The sequence below is a fragment of the Chiloscyllium plagiosum genome, chromosome 9, assembly GCF_004010195.1.
Source record: "Chiloscyllium plagiosum isolate BGI_BamShark_2017 chromosome 9, ASM401019v2, whole genome shotgun sequence".
Classification (NCBI taxonomy): domain Eukaryota; kingdom Metazoa; phylum Chordata; class Chondrichthyes; order Orectolobiformes; family Hemiscylliidae; genus Chiloscyllium; species Chiloscyllium plagiosum.
Window position 1 is genome coordinate 8,232,488 of NC_057718.1, and position 21,361 is coordinate 8,253,848.

General features: G+C 41.2%; 1 protein-coding gene across 1 annotated transcript in view; it reads right to left on the minus strand.

Moving 5' to 3' along the window:
• Positions 1–21,361, minus strand: part of vta1 (vesicle (multivesicular body) trafficking 1) — a 180,484-nt gene that overhangs the window by 21,418 nt on the left and 137,705 nt on the right. The window contains exons 6-7 of the mRNA XM_043695332.1: positions 18,419–18,610; positions 3,315–3,398 (exon numbers count right to left, since the gene is read on the minus strand). Of these exons, the coding sequence (XP_043551267.1) occupies positions 3,315–3,398; positions 18,419–18,610 (276 nt within the window). The remainder of the gene's footprint in view (positions 1–3,314; positions 3,399–18,418; positions 18,611–21,361) is intronic.

The following is a 21,361-nucleotide window of genomic DNA, read 5'->3' on the forward strand; positions in this document are numbered from 1 at the left end:
GACTTAGAAACACCAGACCACATCCAAACACATTCTTTTAGAAGCTAAAAACATTCTTTGGGGTTGAGTGATGTTAATTAAATTAGGTTGATAATGTAGAGGCTCTCAAGACTACATGGGGCAAGAACAGGAAATGTTGTCAGGCAGATAGATGTTGTGCGCAAAAGGAAAAGCCTTGGAGGCAGATTGGGCTTTCGTATTGTATATTTTATACATCCTGTAACATACTCAATACTTTGCATTATACAGGTTATGTGTTAATAAATCTTAGAAATTAATACATTTGTACCATGCTGTGCCTATTCTGAAGGATGTTAAAGACTTCATGATATCACTCAAACTAAAGCAATTTAGTTCTCTGCATATCATTCCTTCCCAAAATCAACATCACTAAAGACAGATGAACTTTCATCAGAATTGTTTAAGTGTAAACTTCTAACTTAATTCTTTCTGCAAAGATATTGCCAGACCTAATTATTCTATTGGAAGGTTTGCAATAAGTGTATGTGAACAGAAAGAAGGTTTTTTTTTTGAAAAGTAGAAGAAATCTGGATAGGTAAGATTTGGCAACTTCAATGAGTATCTTCATAGACATTCAACTGCGACTAAGTTTGGATCTATGTAGTAGTGAAAGTGCATTGACCTTCAAGTTGTTTGGATTATTTCCCAAAAGTGCAGAAGATTGCCTGGAACAGGAAACTCAATCATTCTGACAGCAACAACTTGCATATTATCTCCAGCATAACAAAGCTCCCCAAGGTGTTTCACAGGAGTGTTATAAAATAAATGTTTGACACCAATAAGGAGATATAAGGATAGCTGATCAAAGAAATAAGTTTTAAGGAATATCTCAGACTCAGATATTTACAGAGCAGGAGGAGGCCAATCGGCCCATTGTGTCCACATCAGTTAATGAATGTCTCATTATACCAATTCCATTTTCCAGCTCTTGGTCCACAGCCCTGGAGGTTATGACAACTCAAACAAATGTCTACATACTACTTAAATGTTATGATAGTTTCTGACTCCACCACTCATTTTGGCAGTGAGTTCTAGACTCTGAATACACTTTGGTGAAAAACATTGTTAATCTCTTGCATAAAATCTGTGTCTTGGTTATTGACCCCTCTACTAATGGAAAAAAAAAGTCTTCTTATCCATCTTACCAATGCCCCTCAATCTTGTACACCTTTATCAGGTGCCCTCTCAAGCTTCACTGCTCAAATCCAAGTCTATCCAATCTTATTCTATTATATCCCATAAGCCTTCTTAACCATCTTATCGACGTGCCTTGCTACCTTCATGGATCCATGGATATGCAAAACAAGGTTCCTCTAATGATCTATATTCCAGGATCCGTTGTGCACTTCCTTACTTCATTACCCTTTACAAGTGCACCATCTCTCAGATTTCCAGGATAAATTCCATTTGCCCACTGCTCTGTCACCCAACAATCTGTTAATATTCTCCTGCAGCCTACAGTTATCCTCCTCACTAGGTATACCTTACCGACTTTCATTCTCATTAACAAAACTCTTGATTATAAATCTAGGGCTGGCACCACGCCATTCTTAACCCCACTGGAAGCAGACTTCCAGTCACAGAAACATCCTTCTACTATCACCCTCTGTTTCCTGCCACTCAGCCAATATTAGATCCAACATGCTACTTTGCCTTTGATCCCATGGACTCTCATTTTCTTGACTGGACTTACCACGAAAAACCTTATCAAAAGCCTTCAAGTCCTTCTAGACCACACCAAATGTTTGACACTATCAACATTCCTGGTTACCTCCTCAAAAAGATTTGATCGGGTTTGTCAAACCTGATATGTTTTTCATTTCCTCTTCTTGTCTATGTGGGTTTCCACTGGGTGCTCCAGTTTCCTCCCACACTCCAAAAATGTGCAGGTTAGATGGATTGGCTGAAATTGCCTGCACTGTTCAGGGATATGTAGGCCAAGTGGATTACAAATATGGGGTAGCAGGATGTGGCATGGATCTGGGTCTGGGTGGGATGCCTATCGGAGGGTCAGTGTGGTCTCGATGAGCTAAGTAGCCTCCTTCCACACTATAGGGATTCCAAGGTTCTACGACCCTCCCTTAACAAATAAGTGTCTCTCCTTGTGTGGGCTGAAAATGTGTTGCTGGAAAAGCGCAGCAGGTCAGGCAGCATCCAAGGAACAGGAGAATCGACGTTTCGGGCATAAGCCCTTCTTCAGGAATTCTCCTGTTCCTTGGATGCTGCCTGACCTGCTGCGCTTTTCCAGCAACACATTTTCAGCTCTGATCTCCAGCATCTGCAGTCTTCACTTTCTCCTCTCCTTGTGTGGATATAGTTTGCCTCTCAGAATCTTGTCCCGAAACAGCCAAAGAACAGTTAATCTTCAAGCTCCCACAGACGTGACTGCATTCACCTAAGGTAAGAGAATTATCTTGCAACAGATATTCCTGCACAGTTGGAAACGAATAGGGTTTATTTCTTTTGCTGGAATGGCAAAACCAGGGCAGGAGAAAGAGACTTATGTACGATTTTCATAAAATATACTTTAACTTGGGGAGGGGGGCGCGGTGTGGGCACAGGCAATGAAGAAATGCTGAAAAAACTTGAACCGAGTCCTTTATTCATAGCCTATGAGTGAAAGCATTCTCTATTTACACACACTGAATAGTGAAATCCCATTGTACCACTATAGATATTGGAGAAGACACAGGGATAACCTATCATTGAAAAGCTTAGTGTCAATGCCACCCATAACTGCACAATGGGTATAACTTTAAATTAAGAAGCGGTATTGCTGCTCCTGCAGCTGAGAAGGGTATTTGAAAATCCTTCGGCATGCATGTAAAAGAGGAGGATGGACATCTGCCCTGAAGACTGATACTCCTCTCAGCATTGATACTACCAAATAAATTCAGCTCAATTGGCCGCAGGAGCCCGCTGTTTAAAAAAGAATGCTTGCCACTTCCATGAAATGGAAACACTTCAGAAATGATTTTTTTGAAACTTGACAGTGTGACATAGTTACACAAACCATTCTTTCTCTATTGACTGCCTCCAAGTTTTCATGGCTTTGCTATGTGATTGCATTCTTGATTAGATATACTGGAAATTCAGCTTCAGGCTATTGAGCTATTGGTTGCTGCTGTCAAATTGACATAATTCTTCATTAAATGTTCTGAATGAATGAAACATATTATATTGTGCTGTTGCTAGTACCCAGGCCACATGTATAGCATCAGATCATTACATCTTGTTGTGCACAGTATCAATTATCTTATTGCTGGAAAACTTGGAAAAGATTCTGATCTTACCCTGAGGCTTTACGCTGTACAACGCTGGGTCAATTATTGGTACATTCTGTGGCACTGGCTGTATTGTTGGAGTATTCTGCAATACTGCAAAGAGAGGAAAGGATAATTATTGGAAAAAGAACGCATGAAATCCAGAGTAACAGCAGAAAGCAGGGATTCCACTGTGAGGAGTAGCCTAGTGGAAACTGCTCCCTCAAAAGTCAGTTTATTCTGAATTGGATCCTTACTACTGTTTAAATGGGATTGAAATCTCCATTTTAATTAAAATGTACCATTAGTGCAATTTTAATGTCGTAATTTAGTCAGTTCATGTTACCAATTTCTATGGAAGTCACACTACTTTTAAAATGAAATCCCAGTAAAAGTGATTGCTGGTTGCATATAACATGAATTCCAAACTGATCAGATTTCCTGAAATCTGATATTACACCCATAATTTAAAAAAAAACACAGAAGATCTTCATTGTCATTGTTTAGCACCTCCAAGATAATTCCCCATTCTACAAATACAGGAGACTCATTAACATTTCTGTTCTACATTATTAGATCTCAAAGCAAGATGCAATATGGAGAAATGCAATAAGACATATGTTCTTTACTCATAACCTTAGTAAGTGTGCCAAAAATTAGGAAAATCTGTGACTTTCAGTTCTCTTATGTGTTTCATTTCTCCTTTAAAATAAGACAAGTAAAGTTTGATTCATTCCTCGGAATCTCGGAATGTCTAGGCCATGAAACTTGCTCTCACAACCACAAATGCGGTGTCTCCAACTGCAATTTGACGCAACATAACAACTTACGCATTAATCCAAGGACTTTTTTTAAAATCAGGAAGAGGTTCATGTTCATTTGCTCAGACTTTTGCTTTTCCCCAATTGTTTCTCCACTTCCAATCCAAAATGATCTGCTAACGGCAATTAATCTGGATCCAGCAATATTGCCAAAAACAGTCTGGCTTCCTTTTTCGTTGGGAGACTAGCAGCTGAGTGAGCGAGGGAACATGGCTGGATTATATACCTAGGCGAAACTGAGGACTGCAGATGCTGGAGGTTAAAGTCAAGATTAGAGTGGTGCTGGAAAAGCACAGTAGGTCAGGCAGCATCCGAAGAGCAGGAAAATCCTGATGAAGGGCTCCTACCCGAAATATCGACTTTCTTGGTCCTCGGATGCTACCTGACCAGCTGTGCTTTTCCAGCATCACTCTGGTCTTGTTATATATACCTGACAACCTCATGAACCATTGAGTCATGAAACCAGGGACCGAGAGTGTATAACTTGTGGTCAGTTTGCAAAGTTAGCTTGTAAACAGTCACGCACAACCAGAAGCTTTACATCCTGTTTTCATCCTGAGTTAGTTAATAAGAGCTGAGTGAGTGAGTTGAAGGAACGCAGAGTTAAACAAACATACTGGGCCTGGGCACCGTTCTTGATCGCTACATAGTGGAAAATACCTACCTTCGTGAGCGGAGTAAAGACAGGTTTGATCTCAGTTGCTTTACGTAAGCTTCAAAAGGCAGCCCACACTACTATCTAACAACAAAGTACATTCACATAATGCCTTTAACATACCAAAATATTCCACAGAAAAAAATGTCAAAACAGCATGATCGAAATGCTTTTGACACAACCATGAGGAAGATATTGGTAGTAGGTTTTAAGGAGGGTTTTAAAGAGAGAGAGATGCAGAGAGGCTTAGGGAGAAAGTTTCAAAGCTTTGTCTGAGGAGCTGAAAGCATGGGTGCCAATGATGGAGTAAAGATGACTAGAGCTGTAAAGCAAACTAGAATTGGGAGAGTGCAGGTTTGTAGGGCAGGAGGTGGTTAATGAAAATACAAAAAGTAATGTGGCCAGGGACCAGAAGCCAATTTAGATCAATGAGCTCAGTAGGGATGAGTGAACAGCACTCAGTCCAAGTTAGGATAGCAATAGCAGGATTATAGATGAACAATGTTCACTTGCAGAACTGAAGCTAAGTGGGGGGAGAAAAAAAAACATGTTCAGAATTCAGTTACTTTTGCTCAGGCGTTCCTGGGTTACAGTCAGTCAAATCTTCATGCTGTAAATCACTCTAACGTCTTCTTCACAAAAGTGGAAGTGGTGAGAAGACCAAATGTCTGATTTTCATTTTGTGGCTTTCAGTATTCTTTTGTGTTTCATTTCTCCTTTTAAAATAAATTAAGTATCATAACAGTTTATCGCCAAGGGCAACTGCAGGGAGGTGAGGGTTTTTATAATCAAAGCATTTGACAGGGACAATAGAAGAATGCGGAGTCATAGAGTCATAGAGATGTACAGCATGGAAACAGACCCTTCAGTCCAACCCCTCCACGCCAATCAGATATCCCAACCCAATCTAGTCCTATCTGCCAGCACCCAGCCCATATCCCTCCGAACCCTTCCTATTCATATACCCATCCAAATGCCTTTTAAATGCTGCAATTGGACCAGCCTCCACTACTTCCTCTGGCAGCTCATTCAAAGAAATCAAACTGAGATGCAAAGGGCACATCCAGATACTTCTAGAGTTTAAACAAGCTGGACCAACACAGGTTTACCCTGTACAATAGAGTTTTAACTAGTTCTGTTGCTTGGAAATTAGTACAGAAGTTCAAAGGAAATTTGAAAATTCAGTTCAATGATATACCAGGTGTGACTTGAAAATTAATTCTCTCAATAGCATAAGTCTGTAGCAACCTAGATAAACTGTACTAAGGTCAAAGGCTCTGTTGTCACATCATGAAGACGACTGATAGAATCAGAAATGTAAGCCACAGCCAGATTCCAGTTGCTTTGCTCGGGCATTCTACATTACTCAATATGATCTTCCATGTTCAAAGAAAATTGTTTCAATCTTCGCACTGAAAGGAATGCCAGCCAAGATTAGCAATTTCCTTCCTGAAATTGTTCCAATTGGCACACATCTTGTAGCCAAAATATTATCCTTGGGATTCCTTTGAACATCCCAAATGGAAAGCTGCTTAAAAGCCAGAAAAGATGATGGCCAAATCTGCTAGCAATAGTTATTGATTTTCATGAGGACAAGGAGCAGAATGAGACAATGACAACACTTGGGTAGCATTGCCTCCAACTGCAAATGGAGAATCAACTGTAGTGACAGCCTGCTAGAATCACTTGCTATCAATGCTGATGGTAATGCTTGTGAGAAAAATGGTGCAAATGAGAAATAATAGGTATCACCTGTTCAGTAGGTGCTCAAGAAGTAGCTGAAAAGAAACAGTAGTAAACACTAAAAAAGAATATCTGTATCTGTGAGTTTCCATCCATGCTTTGAACAGAGGGCAACTTTGAACATACCTAACCAGACCATGCCAAGGATTACCACAGTTTCATGAACTTTCATTTTTACCAAAGGCTTGGATTTACATAAGATGGGGGAGAAGCTTCACCTGCACAATTAGGCAGGAGACATCAGAGAATGCAGTGCTGGCCACTTCCAAACATCATACTGAGACAGGGAATTAAATAAGCATCACTACTTAATTAGCAATCCACCAAGAGATTCCTGCCAATTCAGTTTGTACTGTCATGCAATTGTTGCAGCTAATTTAGCGGGCAACTGGGATTAATTGTAATTATGATGGGAAATTGTTGAGGATAATTCCCTCATGCATATTTACAAAGTTTTATTCTGGCAAAAAAAATCAAATTAAAGAATTCAAGGAGCCTGGTATTTGAGTTTACAGAGGTCTAATTAAAACAGAAAACACAATTGTAAGGGTAAAATCACTCATAGTTTGGGTAGGGTGCCAAACTTGGTCAAAAGCACTTCTCCAGAGACTTGAGGGGTACAGTGGTATACAATCAGGTACAACCTTGAAATCCTCAAAGTTGATTGAATCAATTAAATTGACTCAACCCTTTGAAGTTTCATTGCATCAGGTGAATGGACAAGGAAATCTCCTGCTAATTAACACTTATGGTCTTCCCTTTGCTTATGAAACAGTACTTTCCTACATTGATTAGCCTTTGGAAGAAACACTAAGGGTAAACAGGGCACAGAATGTATTCTAATTGAGGACTTCAAAGCCTATCGAAGAGAGAATTATCCACTACCAACCGAACTGAAGGACAGCGAGAATGTCAATATGAGGAAATTAGCCCTCACAAATCTACCTGTAGCAGTTCATTTTGTATTGGTGGGAGTAACTACAACACATTGCTTGTGGAGTCAAAACACAAAACCCTATCTTCACACAGAGAATGCCTTGTTGAATGATACAGCCATTGCGCTAAATGGAATAGACTCAAAGCAGGTATAGGATCCATGACACATTGCGTGCCAACAGCAGCAGCACGTTGCATTATAATCGTGTTATGTCCAGTCTTGAATGGTGGTGGACAATTAAGCGACTGACAGGAGAAGGGATTGTCTCAAATATCCCTATCATCAATGATAGAGTGTAGCGCATCAGTGAAAAAGACAAAGCATTTGCAACCATTTTCAGTTCGAAGTGTCCAGTGGATAAACCACCCTCAGTCTCCTCCTGAGGAGCCCACCATCATTGCTGATGGACTTCAGAAAATTCAATTCACTCTATTGATAAAGAAATGCTGGGGGCACCTGATACAATAAAGACTTTGGGTCCTGACGTCATTCCAGCAACTACACTATAGAATTGTACGCTAGGACTTGACAGGCCCCTAGCCAAACTGCTCCAGTATAGCTACAACACAGGCATTAAGCTAGTAATGTGAAATATTGCTCAGGGATGTCCACACAATAGAACAAATCCAATCCTTTCAATTAGAACCACATCAATTTATCTTTGATCATGAGTAAAATGATGGATTTGTCATTTTCAGTGCTACTAAGTTCCACCAATCATTACAGCCTTAGTCCAAACATGGACAGAAGAACGGAACTCAAGAGCTGAGGTGAGAGTGCCTTTGATATTAAGGCAGCATTTGATGCAGTGTGGTATCAAGGAGTCTGAGCCAAAATCAGTCAATGGGAATCAGGAAGAAAATGCTCCATTGGTTAAAATCATAGCTGGCACAAAGGAAAATTGTTATGGCTGTTGAAGGTCGATCAGTTCCTTCCTAAGAATCTGCTGTAGGAATTCCTCAAAATAGTGTCCTAGGTCTGAGAATTTAGTTTCTTCAACAATGACATTCTTTCCATTACATGATCAGAAAGTATATGATATATTTGCAAAACCATAGACCGCGAAGCAGTCTGTACCTATTTCAAAAAACCTGGACAACATAAGTGCAAATAATATTTGTACCACATAAGTGCCAGGCAATGAGCAACTTCAATAAAAGCAAGTCTATCTATGTCCTATAGTCATTCAATGACATTATCATCGCTGAATTCTGCACTATCGCCATCCTGGGAGTTACCATTAATCAAAAGTTGAACTGGACAAGCCATATAAATACTGTGGTTACAAGAGCAGGTCAGAGGCTAGGAATCGTGGCAAGAGTAAACCATCTTCTGACTCTTGAAAGCCAGTCTATCTACAAGGCATATTTAGGACTGTAATGAAATACTCTCCACTCGTGTGGAATGGTGCAGCACCAACAATGCTCAAGAGCTCAATATCATCCAGGCCAAAATATTCCTGCTTGATTGGCACCCCATCCACCAGCACACACATTTGCTGCCTCAGGCAAAGGCACACAGTAGCAACATGTACCACCTGCAGATGTATTGCAGCAACTTGCCAAGGCTCCTTGGATAGCAACTTCCAAACTGCGACCATTTAGAAGCTCTGGGGCAGCAAATATAAGGGAACACTGCCACGTGAAAGCTTCCCTCCAAGTCAAACACTATCCGAACTTGAAACTATATTGCTGTTCCTTCAATACTGCTGGGTCAAACTTCTGAAACTCCCATCATAACAGCACTGTGGGTGCACCTACACAACATGGACTGCAACTGTTTCAAAGAGCAACTCCCAACCAATTTCTCCAGGACAATTAGGGATGGGCAGTAATTGAGAGCTTGACAGTGGTGCCCACATTCTAAAGAATAAATAAAACCCAAAGAATGGCTAAAGACAAGAAAGAAAGACAGTTGCATGAATGATATATCAAAATCTGTCATCTAAGAACAACATAAAGATTCTTCAGAGAACAACAGGGGAGTTCACCTACTGCCCTGATTAGAATTTATGTTAAAATCCTTAAAACATGTTTAGTTATTTCATCACTGCTAATGGAAAATCTTCCTTTGCATGACCTGGGTTGCTGTACTTATTAATACAAAAATAATTACAATTCAAAAAATACTCAACTGGCTGTGATTTACTTCCTGGATAGTTGGAGGATTGTGAAAACTCCAATATTTGTGCAATTACTCTCATTGTATCATGATTATTTGTAGAGCTATGAATGAGGGGCCCCTTTAAGAACCTGAAACTGTACATTTTTAGCATGAGCACAATACAAAACGCTTGATGCCCACTCAGCAGAATATTGGAATAAAACAGTATTCTATCAGGGCTAAACAGTATGGACTGCAATGTGAAAGAAAGACAAATGAGGCATTGTGTGCATGAATGACCTAGTCTGAGAAATACGACGATATTTTAATAGCCTACTATTTTCTGTAGAAAGCTGACTGCTATCTTCATCGGGTTAACATGACTTACTGGAAGATCGTGCTTACTCTGGGAATGGGGGCAGGGAGGGAAAAGCTTTGCAATCTGGTCTCAATTCAAATTAATTCATTTTGCAGCAACAAATTCCATAATCACTTGTTTGTATTATTTACTACAAACTAACCAGTTTCAAGAAAGGGCCTTTGAATTCTCAGGAGTTATGCCAAGCTGTTTCACCAACTTAAAAAGGGCAGTGTTGAGTAGAAAGTGGAATGAACTATTGATCCTCATTCTGATAGCACAGCTGGTCTCTTACAAATTTTCAATTTGCCACAATTTTCAAATCCGGTTCCTCCGACATTAGCTTTGGAGTTCTTTATTTTTTAAGAGAGTAAAATTGAGAAAGTAGCCACGACTTGTACTTCCAACATACAATGAAGACTGTACCCCTGCCTGATCAACTTGATTGAATTTTTCAAAGAGGTAACTAGGTGTATAGATAAGGGCAATATATTCCATGTAGTCTATTTAGACTTCAAGAAGGTTTTTGATAAGACCTATAGGAGAGATATATAGTGAAAGTAAGAACCCATGGGATCCAAGAAAATTGAGAAAATGGATACAGAAATGCAAGTGGTGGAAGCAGAGGGCAATGGTTGAGAAATGTCTTAGAGACTGGAAGCCTGAGACTCGTGGAGTTCTGCAGTAATGGAGCCCTTGCTGTTTCTAGTCTGTATAAACATTGAGACTTGAAGGAAGAGGGTTGACCAGTAAGTTCGCAGATGATACAAAAATCCTCAATGGTGCACAGTCTCTCAAGGCAGCAGGAGAGATAGATACTGTTAAGGCGGCATTTGGGATATTGTTTTATTAGCCAAGGCATAGAGTTTTAGAGCAGGGAGGTGATGCTAGAACTGTATAACATGTTGGCCAGGCCACAACTATTGCATGCAGTTCTGGAATGTGATTGAACTGGAGAGGGTGTAAAGGAAATTTACCAAGATATTGCCTGAGCCGGAGAGTTTTAGTTATGACAGGTGATTGGACAGATATTTTCCCTGGAGTAGAGGGGACTGAGGTGGGGGGACATGATTGAGGTGTTTAAAATTATGAGGGGCACAGACAGGATAGACAGGAAGAAACTTTTTCTCTCATTCGAGGGATTAATAATGAGGGGGCAAGGGGCAGGAGGTTTAAGGGGCTGAGAAATATTTTATTTCACCCAGAGAGTAGTGGGAAGCTGGAAGCCACTGTCTGCAAAGGTTGCAGAGGCACAAACCCTCAGATCATTGTAGTAGTATTTAGAACGTAGAACATAGAACATAGAAGAACACAGCGCAGTACAGGCCCTTCGGCCCTCGATGTTGCGCCGATCCAAGCCCACCTAACCTACACTAGCCCACTATCCTCCATATGCCTATCCAATGCCCACTTAAATGCCCATAATGAGGGAGAGTCCACCACTGCTACTGGCAGGGCATTCCATGAACTCACGACTCACTGAGTAAAGAACCTACCCCTAACATCTGTCCTATACCTACTCCCCCTTAATTTAAAGCTATGCCCCCTTGTAATAGCTGACTCCATACGTGGAAAAAGATTCTCACTGTCGACCCTATCTAAACCCCTAATCATCTTATACACCTCTATCAAGTCACCCCTAAACCTTCTTTTCTCCAATGAAAACAACCCCAAGTGCCTCAGCCTTTCCTCATACGATCTTTCTACCATACCAGGCAACATCCTGGTAAACCTCCTCTGCACCCGTTCCAGTGCCTCCACATCCTTCCTATAGTATGGCGACCAAAACTGCACACAATACTCCAGATGCGGCCGCACCAGAGTCTTATACAACTGCAACATGACCTCAGTACTCCGGAACTCAATTCCGGAGAAGGCGTGCGGAGAAGGCTTTAGATGTACACTTACGATGCTAAGGCATACAGGGCTTTGGGCTAAGTGCTAGAAAGTGGAATTAGAATAGTTAGGGGGTTGGTTTAGACCAGCACAGGTTTAAATGGCTAAAGAGCTTTTTCTGTGCCGTACAACTTTAAGACGGCATGATATCCAACCCAGAAACTAGTAGGTTTATATAAGTATCCACTGCTGGTTAATTAATTTCCCTATAAGAGTGAATCTTGCCTTATGACTAATTCCATTGTTGCTAAATTAATAATATACTTTGCTCAGAACTGTTCTCCTCATGAAAGTTATCATGTTTCTTGGGCAAATTAGGAGCAGAGGGTGCCCACAGGAGTATCAGCATTAGTTATGGTTCCAAGAATTTGCGTATTTCCTGAAAGTTCCCCATGGTGCATCAATGTTCATGAAAACCACTGATTTGGAGAAGATCTTCCAAATCAAAACATCCGTTTAAGTTTTCAACATGCAACTCTCCTTCTGATTCTAAAATAGTGGTGTCACCATATTCCTTAACATAAATAATTATAGACCATTTTATATCTGAACTGCAACCCATTTTGCCAACTGTGCTCCTGTAAGCCCCCACCCTGTGCTCCCTACCCTCTCCCACACCCTTTTAAGTTTCATATTTTCAAATTATTTATCCTCTTTGTTTTAAAAGATTGCTATGGATTATGCCTTCACCACCATTTTGGAGAACTGACAATAGAAAATGTTGGCAATAGTGTACAGCAATACAAGTTGAATCAGGAAATCTGAAACACTAACCAAAAATACAGAGTCAGGAAGTATCAGCATGAATTGAAAAACAGAAATGAAGTTTAAGGTCAATGCTCTTTCATCATAAAGCTTCAATAAAAGTTCGCTGACTGGAAATAAGTCTTACTTCTCACTGTATACTGCCTGACTAGCTGAATATTGCCAGTATTTTCTATCTATAGTTCATTTTCAGCCTCAGCCAGTATTTCACAAAATGCATGCTTTCTAGTTATTGATAGTTTATTGTTAACAGTGGATCCCTGGAAATATTTAGTGCATTGCTTTTAGTACCCTCATCAACATTAACCCTCATTAATTCTAAAGCAGGGCACTCAAAACTGCAATTATTGTTCTAAGTACATTTTGGCCTGTGAGTTGTATAGTTTTGAGTTTAGCATTTCAATTGTGTATTTACAATGCCTATTTACAAGTCATTGGATCCCTTGAGCTTCTTTTTAAAAAATCAGCTTTATTGACTTATTTACTTAACACCATGAAAAATGACAACTGTGAACCCCCAGGCTCTCGTTTCTCCTCCACTGCTTTTACAGTTTTATCATCTTATGGTGCATTCTTCTCCTTTTCTTTCCTAATCATTATTATCAGCTCCCACTGTTCCAACGTAAATTCCATCTTGTATCTGCCGAGTCCAATATTTGATTTGTCTCAGTCAGAAGCATCTTTGCAATGGGGAATTGAGTTTTTCTACAGTGAGTTATGACAATCTCGAATGAACTATCTGAAAGGTTGAGAGAGCTACAGGCAGAGGCAGGGGCAGGGAGACAGACTGAGAAGCACCTTTCGTGGAAAGGCTGTTAGAGCTCTCAGAGCTACTTTGGCTACGCAGCCTGTTAGTTCCAGAAGACACGTAACAGAAGGAAACCAAGAGAAATGGGGATTCAGAATATGCAATTAAACTTTGTTGTTCAAAACCAAAGTATTCAACCAGGAAAATAAATTACAAAACTCAATCTGAAACTTGTTATGTGACCCTGGGGATCTTAAAGACAGCACTATAAATCAAAACCTGTCCTTTTCATTAGTTCCCAAATCCCTCCTCCCCTGAAAGCTGGTTTTCTGGGAACAGAATGTTTTTCATTTTATGCGTATAAGCATCAAACTCTCCCAAGCTCCAAATGTGCTTGGTAGCTGGAGAGGGCTCGATGCAGAAATAAAGCTCTCCGTACACTGGCCAACTAATAAACCCAACTGAAGCAAAACACACCTCCTATCAGAGCTAATGTATCACTTCAACAGTGTATACATAGGAATGTGGCTTGAATACATGAACTCTGCATCAGAAGCAACGGCCTTTCAATCAGGATTAACATTTAGGACACCTAAGGCAAGAGTTTTAGATGCAGAATGGGGGCCAAAATGAGATGCAGGGAGTGGAACTTCTTGCTACATGCTGGCATGCCAGTTTGCTGGGACTAATTTCCCTAATTTGGTTTTGGGTGCCTGAGCTACACTTCAGCAAGTGGTTCTTGCCAGTCAGCGAGCAGGCTCTATGGTCAGCTGAAAGATAGTACCCTCCCAACAAATGGTATGGAGGGGGGAGGGGATTTAATCTGAAAGGGACTCTCTCTACCATTCATTATGAGTATCAAACCATATTTACAGCCCAGTGTCATGGTTTTGACCCACTGAGGAAATCCTGTCGCGCGTATTTCAGCACAGGTAAATCTACTCTACTCCCTCCCAAACTTAGGTATACTCTATTGCAACAAGTCTGAGCAAAGCAATTTCAAAATAAAATAATCAAGGAATAGAGAAAACTTTCAACTCATTAGAGGTGTTCTACAGTCCATTTCTCTAATGTGGATGAACAATAGGGTTGACACACTTAATAAAAGCAAATTACTGCGGATGCTGGAATCTGAAACCAAAAGAGGAAATGCTGGAAAATCTCAGCAGGTCTGGCAGCATCTGTAAGGAGAGAAAAGAGCTGATGTTTCGAGTCTAACTGACCCTTTGTCAAAGCTTTGACAAAGGGTCAGTTAGACTTGAAACGTGAGCTCTTTTCTCTCCTCACAGATGCTGCCAGATCTGCTGGGTTGACACACTTGTTCACTTGTTTGTCCAGATAGATGGGCTGATTTGTGAAATATATTCCTGATTGTCTCAATGTTAACTACCATTCAGTTTTTAAATATTGATCTCATTCTTTCAACTTGCCATATGAACCAATCTAAAGTATGTCTTGCATTGGCCATTTGAAGATTCAATTATGACAACCTTAAGTAGCAACTTATCTTTTAGCAGTGCCCCAATATTTTGAGATCGCATTATAATAGGTGGGAGTAATATTGCAGTTATAAAGTTACCAAGAGAATGCTTCAGATTATATGTTAACTGTTCAACAAAGGAAAAGGAGAACTGTCCTTTCTGAGCCAAGTTGGGGGTTGCAGTCATTCTAATGTCCAAAACTCTGATATTTTCAGATTACGGCTTTTTTTTTGTGTTTAACATGTTGGTAAAATCAAGTCAAAGCAAGTAGAGATACAGCGCAATGCTGACTCATCATCACCTTCACAGCACAATGCCTTCTCTATTCTGTCACTTTTCACTGTATCAAGTGGCTTGCAACTAATAACCAGATAAAATCACTTGCATAAACCAGTCACCCACAAACTCCATATCACGCCCACTACACAGGATTGCTTTGTGTTTCACTGCTTTGGTATGCTTTCCTTTATTGGTCAGAGTATTGAGTACAGGAGTTGGGAGGTCATGTTGCGGCTGTACAGGACATTGGTTAGGCCACTGTTGGAATATTGCGTGCAATTCTGGTCTCCTTCCTATCGGAAAGGTGTTGTGAAACTTGAAAGGGTTCAGAAAAGATTTACAAGGATGTTGCCAGGGTTGGAGGATTTGAGATACAGGGAGAGGCTGAACAGGCTGGGGCTGTTTTCCCTGGAGCGTCGGAGGCTGAGGGGTGACCTTATAGAGGTTTACAAAATCATGAGGGTCATGGATAGGATAAATAAACAAAGTCTTTTCCCTGAGATCAAGGAGTCCAGAACTAGAGAGCATAGGTTTAGGGTGAGAGAAGAAAGATATAAAAGAGACCTAAGGGGCAACTTTTTCACACAGAGGGTGATACGTGTATGGAAGGAGTTGCCAGAGGATGTGGTAAAGGCTGGTACAATCGCAACATTTAAGAGGCATTCGGATGAGTATATGAATAGGAAGGGTTTGGATGGATATGGGCTGGGTGCTGGCAGGTGGGACTAGATTGGGTTGGGATATCTGGTCGGCATGGACAGGTTGGACTGAAGGGCCTGTTTCCATGCTGTACATCTCTATGACTCTATAACGCTGCAGTCATGTCTCAAAAGTAGATGCAAGTTCTGAAATGTTCATTGCCAGATGTTAGACCACACTTCAGACATAAAGTTAAGCAATTAAATCACTTTATGTAATGAAAGTAACATTTCTTTAGCATTAAAAGAAATCAGCTTTATACCCTATTGCAAAGTATTGAGACAAAAGGACTGCTAAATGCAATGTTATAATGTGAACAAGCAACTCAAAAATTCAACATTGGAGAATTCTGGATCACTTGTGTGGATACCATGGACAATTAAAGACCACATGTAAACCTTAAATCAAAGGTATTTTGCAATTAATTAAGAACTAATATAAACAGATGTCATTGTTGATTTAGGAATACAAAGGTGCAGCAGCTGTAACCAAAAACAGTGCTCCCTACATTTCCAGACCAGAATGTTCATGTAGCCAGACCTCACTGTGGTAGTATGGTGGAAATCAAGATTTGTTCTTCCCAGAGTTGCAACAATAATAAATGATTTAATGAAAATCTGTAAAACTTTTCAATTTACTCGTCATTTGGATCCAGGTTGACAGAAAGCATGGACTAAGTTTCTGCACAAAACATGAATTACTATTTTTTTTAAAAATAGATTCCTGCTGCAGGTAAAAAGCAATTATGGGCTGCTGGCAAATACCTCTACTAGATTAGATTTAGATTACATTACAGGCCCTTCGGCCCAACAAGTCCACACCGACCCGCCGAAGCGAAACCCACCCATACCCCTACATTTGCCCTTTACCTAACACTACAGGCAATTTAGCATGGCCAATTCACCTGACCTGCACATCTTTGGATTGTGGGAGGAAACCAGAGCACCCGGAGGAAACCCACGCAGACACGGGGAGAACGTGCAAACTCCACACAGTCAGTCGCCTGAGGCGGGAATTGAACCCGGGTCTCTGGCGCTGCGAGGCAGCAGTGCTAACCACTGTGCCGCCCACGTGCCACCGTGCCGCCCACTAGTTACAACCCGACATAAAACCCTATACAAAACTCATCGTACAGACACATACAGATAGACGCACAATAAGAAAGGATATTATGGGTGGAGGGAAAGAGCAGGAAAGAAGTTCATTGATCCCTGTCCACAGATTTTGCTAAGATCACTCAGATCTTACTGCTCCTCAACCTTCCTGCACTTGCTTGCAAGATACACAGAGCTACTGGTTCATACTCTCAAACGCTCTTACTAAGTGTTTGAAAGCCATAGCTTACAGCAACTGCTTAGGGGAAATAAAATGTCTTTCTTCAGGCTGGAGGTGCTTTTTTGGGCAAAGTAGAACAGCACCCCATTTTCCAGGGGGTCCGACGGCTTGAGACCAAACACTCTCACCCATATACTATGTGGGAGACAATCATATCGTTGTCAGGCAGAAGGCTTTTGTCATTGACAACTGGTCATCATTCCATAGACCAATCAGATACTTGTTGCTGGCCAAATCTTTGTAAACAACCCTTGATTTCAGTCTGCATGCAGTCTTTCAACTGCAACTTGGGCAGTGCAAAGGAATATCAGGTAGCTTGCTTTTAAAAAATGTGTGGACTGAAATACAGAAAAATGAAAAGGTATGGTATTTATAAAGTCAACAAAATAAGAAAGCTAGAATGAATTTTGTGGGGGCTCCCAGGGAATGTCTAGGTCTTGTTAAGTTTAGTTTAGCCATTTCTGACTTAGAAATTGCTCCTAGATTTGTTTTGCAATATTCTGTTCCACATGAGGACTAGTAATGGGAACTGGGTAATGCACAAGGTTGCATTGTCCAACAGTTTGGGAGAATACAGCATGGATGATGCACACTCACAGACATTTACCTAGAGCTTGTAGATTTTATATATGCGGATATAACCCGATTTTCAGAATTCTTGCATATTATTGGCAGGAAAGGATTTGTCAATGAACGTGTGCCTTGTATTGCTGTGAATATACAATAGTCCCCCCACCACCCCTCCACCCCGTATCTGCGAGGGTATGTTCCAAGACCTACTGCGGAAGCCTGAAACTGCTGATAGGTACTAACCCATTCATTGAAATGGGAAACGTACCTTCCCGGCAAGCCTCCTGGTCTCTGGTTCTGGAACGTTCTCTATAATATATTCAGGCCGCGAGAAACCACGGGTAACTGAAACAGCGGAAACTGAACCCGCGGATACTGTGGTCGCCCTGTAATTAATGAATTGTTGACACTGAAAGTTGACACTGAAATTGAGACAATGACAAGTCTACAAGGAAACCAAATGTGCTCTCAGCCAAACCTTATGCGACTAGTGCTAATTACTTGATAGCACCAGGTTTCACTCTATGTCACTGAGTAGGTCAGCTGAGTGCACTGATGTACTCTGCCATTTTCCATCCAGCATATTCATGGGATATATGCATGCAATTTCCAAACGTGTGTGTTAGGGAATGGCTCTGTGTCAAAACTGAACAATCAGAAAATAGAGCTTCGTGTTGGCAGTACATTATATGCACCTTTAAGCCTGTTCCCTGAATTCTATTCAATTGCTGTGGTGTATCGTACCTGAGCTGCCTGGCACTTCTGCTGGAGTATTGGCTGGAGCATGTGCACCAGGAGGGATCTGAATGGTTGAGAAATTTGATGGTGGGTGATCGCTAGGGTGCACTGGTATGTTGGAGAGGTCTGCAGCTGGCATGGATTCAGTGGGCTTCTTCAAGATTGGCGACTCTGAACCATCATGGTTACCCTCATTTTCTGTAAACAGATATTACATTTGGTTACTCAATATTGCAATTTAAAAGAGCTTTCTAATCATCAAAAATAATGCAGCATATTTGACAGCTTGTTTGAGACTCCTGCATTGGAAAAATAGCAAATTAGCCATTGTTCATCCATGCAAAGCAACATTCAGGTGGTTCTGATTGTAATTATTATAAAGCAGCTGACATGTATCATAACTTCATTTACCATGTTTGTGCTACATCTTAGAGTCACAAAGTCATACAGCATGGAAAAAGACCCTTCAGCCCAAACGGTCCATGCTGACCATAATTCCAAACTAGTCTCATCTGCTTGCGTTTGGCACATACACTTTCCAAACCTTTCCTGTTCATATACTTATCCAAATGTCTTTCAAACATTGTAATTTGACCTGCATTCACCACTTCCTTTGGAAATTCATTCCACACACAAACACACTGTGTAGACAGTTGCCCCTTAAATCTCTCTTCCCTTAAAAATATGCCACCTAGTCTTGAAATCCCTCACCCCAGGGAAAAGACACCTATCATATAACTTACCTACACACCTCATGACTTTTTAAACCTCTACAAGGTTAACCACAAGACATAGGAGCAGAAATTAGGCCACTCAGACAATCAAGTCTGCTCAATCATGTCTGATAAGTTTCTCAACCCCATTCTCCCGCTTTCTCCCTGTAACCCTTGATCCCTTTGACAATTAAGAACCTATCTTAAATATACTCAATGATCTGGCCTCCAACAGCCTTCTGTGGCAACAAATTCCACAGATTCACCACTCTCTGGCTGAAGAGGTTTCTCCTCATCTCTGTTCTAAAAGGTCTTCCCTTTACTCTAAGGTTGTGCCCTCTGATCCTAGTCTCTCCTATCAGTGGAAACAACTTTCCAATGTCCACACTGTCCAGGTCATTCACTATTCTGTATGTTTCAGTTAGATGCCCCCCTCATCCTTCTAAACTCCATCGAATATAAACCTGAAGTCCTCAAACGCTCCTGATATGTTAAGCCTTTCCGCCCTGGGACCATTCTCGTGGACCTTCTCTGAACACTCCCTAGTGTCACCTTTCCTGAGGTATAGGACCAAACACTGCGCACAATACTCCAGATGTGGTCTAACCAGAGCCTTATAGAGCCATAGAAGTACATCCCTGCTTTTACATTCAAGACCTCCCAAAATAAATGCCATCATTGCATTTGCCTTCCTAACTATTGACTCAACCTGCAAGTTTACCTTGTGAGAATCCTGGACAAGAACTCCCAAGTCTCTTTACACTTCAGACTTCTGAATTTGTTCATTTAGAAATTAGTCCATACCTCTATTCTTCAAACTGCATGACCTCACACTTTTCCACGTTGTACTCCATCTGCCACTTCACTGCCCACGCTCCTAAACTGTCCAAATCCTTCTGCAGCCTCCCCGCCTCCTCAATTCTACCTGTCCCCCTACCTATCTTTGTATCATCTGCAAACTTAGCCAGAATACCCTCAAGTTCCTTCATCTAGATTATTAATGCATAAAGTAAAAAGTTGTGGTCCCAACACTGAGCCTTACGGAACACTGCATGTCACCGGCTGCCACCCTTTTATCCTTAATCTCTGCTTTCTGCCATGGGCTGTTACCTTATGCAGTAGCCTCCTGTACAGTATCGTGTCAAAGGCCTTTTTGAAGTCCAGCTAGATAACATCCATTGGCCCTCCTTGGTCTAGCCTGCTTGTTACTTAGAGTCATTGAGATGTACAGCACAGAAACAGACCCTTCGGTCAAGCTTGTCCATACTGACCAGATATTTTGGAAGAGTGTTACAGGTTGCGGGGGGACTTGGATAAACTGCAGAATAGAGCTGAGAAGTGGCAAATGGAGTTCAATGCAACTAAATGTGAGGTGCTGCACTTTGGGAAGAATAACAGGAAGGCAGAGTACTGGGTCAGTAGAAAGATTCTTGGTAGTATGGACGTGCAGAGGGATCTTGGAGTGCATGTACATAGATCCCTGAAAGTTGCCACCCAGGTTGATAGTGCTGATAAGAAGGCATACCGTGTGTTAGGTTTCATTGGTAGAAGGATTGAGCTCTGGAGCCGCAATATCATGTTGCAACTATACCAGGCACACTTGGAATATTGCGTACAGTTCTGGTCGCCATATTTCGGGAAAGATGTGAAGCATCGGAAAAGGTTTGGAGGAGATTTACCAGGATGTTGCCTGGTCTGGAGGGAAGGTCTTACGAGGAACGGCTGAGAGATTTGCGTCTGTTCTCATTGGAAAGCAGAAGGCTAAGAGGGGATTTGATAGAGACATACAAGATGATCAGAGGATTAGATAGGGGAGACAGTGACAGTCTTTTTCCTAGGATGATGACAGCAGCTTGTACGAGGGGCCATAACTACAAATTGAGGGGTGATAGATTTAAGACAGATGTCAGAGACAGGTTCTTTACTCAGAGTGGTAAGGGCATGGAATGCCCTACCTGCTAATGTAGTTAACTCAGCCACATTAGGGAGATTTAATCAATCCTTGGATAAGCACATGGATGTTGATGGGATAGTGTAGGGGGACGAGCTGAGAATAGTTCACAGGTCGGTGCAACATCGAGGGTGCTGTATTAGATTAGATTACATTACAGTGTAGAAACAGGCCCTTCGGCCCAACAAGTCCACACCGACCCGCCGAAGCGAAACCCACCCATACCCCTACATTTACCCCTTACCTAACACTACGGGCAATTTAGCATCGCCAATTCACCTGACC